The sequence below is a fragment of the Penaeus monodon genome, unplaced genomic scaffold, assembly GCF_015228065.2.
Source record: "Penaeus monodon isolate SGIC_2016 unplaced genomic scaffold, NSTDA_Pmon_1 PmonScaffold_584, whole genome shotgun sequence".
NCBI lineage: Eukaryota > Metazoa > Arthropoda > Malacostraca > Decapoda > Penaeidae > Penaeus > Penaeus monodon.
In genome coordinates, this window is record NW_023660818.1 from 38,966 (window position 1) to 45,557 (window position 6,592).

The window sequence follows — 6,592 nt, forward strand, 5'->3', positions numbered from 1 at the left end:
AATATGCTCATTTAAATTTTTTAAATGAAATGTCACTGCACATATATGGCTCTGCAAGTGCTTAGCCACAGAGGAGTCAAATTTCTGTGAAAATCTCTTTTTTTTTTATAATGCTATCAATTTCAATGGTGTTATTTTTATTACATTATAATTACTCTAATATTATTGAAATTAGTAGCAGCAATATAAGATAACATAAATCATTTTCAAAAATCAAGGAAAAGGCTATACAGGTGAGACAAGCAGAACTCATAATTGGCACATTGGTGACTTAGTACAAGTGAAGCCATCTATGTGTAAAATCAATCAATAAAGTAAACTCACAGTGGGCAATGGCACATATATATCATGCACATGGTTTTGGGTTAAATAGTAGTGTGTATATGTACATATGTATATATATATATATATATATATATATATATATATATATATATATATACATAATATATATACATGTATATACATATATATGTATGTATATTAATGTAAATATGTGTATATGTATATAAATATTTATGTATATAGATATATATATATATAATTATATATATATATACATATATATATACATATGTTATATATGTATATATATATATATGTATGTATTTATACATGTATACATATATATATGTATACATATATATAATATATAAACATATATATATAATATATATATATATATATATATATATAATATATATAAATTTTATATATATATATATATTATATATATGAATATATTTATTATATATTTATTATATATGTATATTATATATATATATAATACATTATATAATATATATGTATTATATATTTTATATATTATATATTTCATATATTATATACTTTACATATAGATATATATATAAATATAATCATCTATGAAAATACCATTCAGTTACTAACCTTTATGTAGCTAATGGCCTGTGCATCTGTGCCCCTTATTATTGCAGCAGTTATCTGTGAACCATGCTGTTGTGAACGGCATGTCAAGGTGCACTCTGGGCTCAAAATGCCATTCATTTTTAAGGCCAACTGAAGGTTAACTGCACATTAAAAATTCTTCAATCATCCACCTGTCCTTCTTTTTTCATTAACTCCAAATATTTGGCACAGTTTCAAAAGACATGAAATAATAAAAGGGCAATTCATATCATTTAGCCACACTTTAGTCTCCTGTCTTCAAAAGAATAAATCTCATACTTAATGTGTCTGATTTAAATTTATTCACAAGTTAAACAATTAGTATGCACCATTTTAAATGATATACAAGACACATCTCTTGGTTTCTACTACTTTCCATGATCTTTTAAATCAGGGAGTGGAGTAAACAATGAGTAAAGCGGAGACAACTCCACCTTAAACCTTTATACAGAGGCAATCTTCTGCTCCTCCGCACTAAGGCAGCAATCTTCATAAATGAATCTGGAATGAGAAAACAATATCAAAACATATTCTTCCAATCCTACCACAAGTTTCTTGCAAAACAAAATTACATTTTCCCCCAAAAAAGGGCTTCTCCTCCTTTAAAAAACACAAAAAAATTTAAAAAAATATATATGTAGGAAATATCTATAAAACCTTTTATAATACATATATGTGTTTATATATACATTTTATGTGGGTTTTTTAATATATATTATTATTATATATATATATATATATATATATATAGAAAATATATTACACATATATGTTTCTTATCTTATAAACTATATATCTTTTTATATCTATATATTTATAAAATATATATATATAAAAATTATATAAAATTAAAAATATACCATATATGTGGGTTATATATATATTTTTCTAATACATATATTTTGGGGTTTTTTTATATAATATATAATATATATATATAATATATATATATTTAAAGAATAAAAATTAAATTTAAATATAAAAAACATAAAATCAATATAAAAAATTTTAATGTAAATACAAAAATTTAAAAATAATAAAATATATTATAGATACAATATTACCCACATCATAAAAAAAATAAAAAAAACATAAAATTTTACTAAAATATAAAATATTTTTTATAAATTTTATATATAGGGTAAATATAAAAATAATATATTATATATATAATATATATAATATATATATAATTTTATTAAAAATATATATATCTAATATATAAAAAAATATATATATATATAAAAATATATATAAACATATAAAAATATAAAATTATAAAAAATTATAAAATCAAAATTATATATATAAAATATATATATATATAAAATATAGAAAAGAGAGGAGGAGAAGGGGAGGGAGAGAAGAGAGAGAGAAAAGAGAAAGAAAAGAGAGAAGAGGGGAAAGAGAGAGAGAGAGAGAGAGAAGGGGAAAAGAGAGAGAGAGAGAGAGACAGAGAGAGAGACAGAGAGAGAGAAAGGTTTATCTGTATATATATACACACACATGAAATAACATTTCATCTGTCAAAAGCTAATGTTTCCCAAAATATCCATACCTCTACCCAATTAACAAAAGGGGAGAAAAAATGGGATTACATTTTCGGTTTTAGAAAGCAAAATATATATATATATATATATATATATTATCTTTATATTATAAATATATATATAATAAATTTTAAAAACAAAAAAAAAATGATATATATAAACAAATATATAAATTCTATTTTAATATTGAATATATAAAATACATACATATATATGCCCCTCATATCCTATATATACACATGCTTTTAAAAATATAAAAAAAATACAAAATGCATACATATATATGTATATATTACTAAAGCATACATATTAAAGGGGATTTTTATAATTTTTATATTTATAAAAATAATATATATAATTAAAATATTTTTATATGCCATATATAATATATTTTATATATATATATTTTTATATATATTTTTATTTTATCTTTTAATATTCTATATCATATAAGATAAATATATATCTTTATTATATATATATATATATTTCTATATATAATATATTATACTTATATAAATATATATAATATATATATATATATATATTTATATCCAATATATTTATATAATATATTTATAAAAATATATATTATATAAAAAAATATATATATAAAAAATTTTTAAATATATATATATATTATAAATATATATAAATTTAAATATATTATATAAATAATATATTTTAAAAATATTTTATATATAATATAAAATATTAAATATATTTTTATATAAACTTTTTTATATATAAATATTTTATATTTAAAAAATAAAAAACAATAAAAAAATATATATTTTATTTAAAAATATAAAATAAATTATATAGGTAAATTTTATAATTAATAAATAATATTTAAATAAATTTTTTATTTAAATATTATTTTTTAAATTTTCTAAATTTTTATTTTTTAATTATTATTTTAGGATAATTTTTAAAATTAAAAAAAAATATAATAAAAATATTTTATATAATCAAATATATTTATTATATAATTTTAAAATAAATATATATTTTATAATAAATTTTTAAAATTTAATTATTTTTAAAATATATTCCCTTTTCTTTTAAAAATTTAAAATTTTTAAAATTTTTTTTTATAGTTATTTTTATATATAACTATATTTATTTTTATTATATTTTATATTTATAATTTTATTTATATATATATTTTATTATTTTAAATTTTTTATCTATATCTTAAAAATATTTTTATATATTTTTTTTATATATATATATTTTTATTATAATATATATTTTTCTATATATATTTATTTTTATATAATTAAAATTTTTCTTTTACCCATAATTTTTAAAATTTAAAATTTTTTTCCCCTATACTATTTCTCTATATGTTTATATATTTTCTATATATTTTTTATTAATTTTATAATTTATTTACCCCAAATTTTCATATATTTTTTTTCTATAAAAATTTTTTATATTTTTTATATATCTTTATTATAATATTTATTTAAAAATTTTATATTAATATTTTATATAAAAATTTTATATTATATTAAATATAATATATCTAAAATTATATATAAATATATATCTTTTTTCTTATCTTATTTAAAAATTATATATTAAAAATATAATTTTTATTTTTTATTTTTTCTTATCTAAAAATTTTTTTAAATATATATTATTCTTGTATATAAAATTAAAATTTTTAAAATTTATTTATTTATATCTTTAAAATTATGAATTAAAAATTTTTTATTAAATTTATTCTTATTTATATATTAAAATATTTTAATATTTAAAAATATTATATATTTTATTATATAATTAATCTACCTATTCACCCCCCCAAATTTTAAAAAGGTATTGGGAAAAGTATCTCCTCCCAAAACATCTCCTGTTTTGGTATTATTTATTTATATATCTTTTATTTATATATTATTATATTAATTTAAAATATAAAATGTTGTTATGTATATTTTAAAATATATATTTTAAATATTATATGAATATATATTATTATATTAAAATAATATTTAATATATATAATTTTTATATAAATTTTTAAAATATATTTTTATATAAAATAATTTTTATATTATAAAATTTTCTATAAGAAATTTTAAAAATTTATTTTTTTTAATATTAATTTTTTAGGATAATATTTTTAAAAATTATTTTAAATTAAAATTTTATTTTTTATTTTTAATTTAAATTTTTAAATAATTTTTTTTTTGTTTTTTTTTTTTTGTTTTCTTTTTATTTTTTTTATTTTTCTTTTTCTTTTTTTTTTTTGTTTTTTTTTTTTTCTTTTTTTTTTTTTTTTTTTAAAATTTTTTGTTTTTTTTATTTCTTAAAATTTTGTTTTCTTCTTTATTATTTTTAATTTTATTTTTATATATTATATTTTTATATAATATTTATAATATATATATATATTTTTATTTTTATTTTTATAAAATTTATTATATAAAATATATTTTTATTAAAATATATTTTATATTTAAAATAAATTAAAATATATATATATAATATTTTATATATAAATATTTTATTTTTTTATGTATATTTTATTATTATTATTTCTTTTATGTTTTTATTATATGATTAAATATATATATTTTTATTTGTAATATTTTATTTAATATATAAAAAATTTTTTTAATATTTATTTAGATGTTTTTATTTATAATTTTTACTTTTTTATTTTTCATTGTTATATATTATTTTAGTATATATATTATTATATTAAATTTCCATATAATTATATAGATAATATATATTTTTTAACACCATATAAAATTTTTTATATAAAATATATAAATATATATATATTATATATTATATTCTTATATAATAGATATTTATATTAATTTTTAAACAAACTAAATAATTTAATTTTCCCCTTTGTTAAAATTTTTTATAAAATTTTCATTATTTTACATTAATTTATTTCTTTTTATAAAATTAACAAAAACCTTTCCCCTTTTTTCCCCTTTTGTTTTTTTTGGTTTCCTCCTTATATAGATTTTTTTTTTTTTTTTTGGGAAATTTCCCCTGTTTTTGGGTTTTTTTTTCTTTCTCGCCTTTTTGGTTGGTTTTTTTTTTTTTTTCTCATTCCCCAAATTTATTTTGGTTCTCCCCTTTTCCCAGGGCCCAAAGTTGCCTCTTTTTTTTTTTTCCCCCCCCTTTAACTCTTGTTTCTCCACCCCCCTGTTTTTGTTCTTGGGTTTTTTTCCCCCCTTTTTCTTGTTTCTTTCCCGGTTCTTCCTTAAATTGTTTTCCCCTTTTAAAAATTTTCCCCTTCTATTAATTTACTTTTTCCCAAACTAAAATTCTTTTTTCCCCCCTTTTTTAATTTAAAGTTTTTAAAACTTAAATATTTATTTTTAAAAAAAAAAAAAATTTTTTTTTTTTAAAAATTATTAAATTCATTAACCCCATTTTTAAAACTAATCATTTAAAATTAATTTGAAATGGTTAAAAATTTTTTCAAATAACTTTGAATATAAAAATTTCCGGTTTGTAATGGGTTTTTTTTGAATTTTTTTTTTATTTTGGTGATTATATTTTTATTTAACCATATATGTATATATATATGTATATAGATATTTCCTACATATATATTTATTTATTTGTTTGTGATTTAAATGGAGAGAATGCCCTGTTTTAGGGGAAATGTAATTTTGTTTTGCAAGAAACTTGTGGTAGGATTGGAAGAATATGTTTTGATATTGTTTTCTCATTCCAGATTCATTTATGAAGATTGCTGCCTTAGTGCGGAGGAGCAGAAGATTGCCTCTGTATAAAAGGTTTAAAGGGGGAGTTGTCTCCGCTTTACTCATTGTTTACTCCACTCCCTGATTTAAAAGATCATGGAAAGTAGTAGAAACCAAGAATGTGTCCCTTTTATATCATTTAAAATGGTGCATACTAATTGGTTTAACTTGTGAATAAATTTTAAATCAGACACTTAATATGAGATTTATTCTTTTGAAGACAGGAGACTAAGTGTGGCTAATGATATGAATTGCCTTTTTTTATTTCATGTCTTTTGAAACTGTGCCAAAAATTTGGTTTAATGAAAAAAGAAGGACAGGTGGATGATTGAAGAATTTTTAATGTGCAGTTAACCTTTAGTTGGGCCTTAA

The 6,592-nt window shown here is 16.2% G+C and overlaps 1 protein-coding gene across 1 annotated transcript; it reads right to left on the reverse strand.

The window, feature by feature from the left end:
* Positions 1-909: 909 nt before the first annotated feature.
* Positions 910-1,443, reverse strand: LOC119571302 (inhibitor of Bruton tyrosine kinase-like; the record flags this gene model as incomplete). Its single annotated transcript, XM_037918679.1, is given in 2 exon segments — positions 910-1,183; positions 1,362-1,443. A coding segment is annotated over 1 exon segment (117 nt), but the record flags the coding sequence as incomplete, so codon positions are not given.
* Between the last annotated feature and the right edge of the window lie 5,149 nt (positions 1,444-6,592).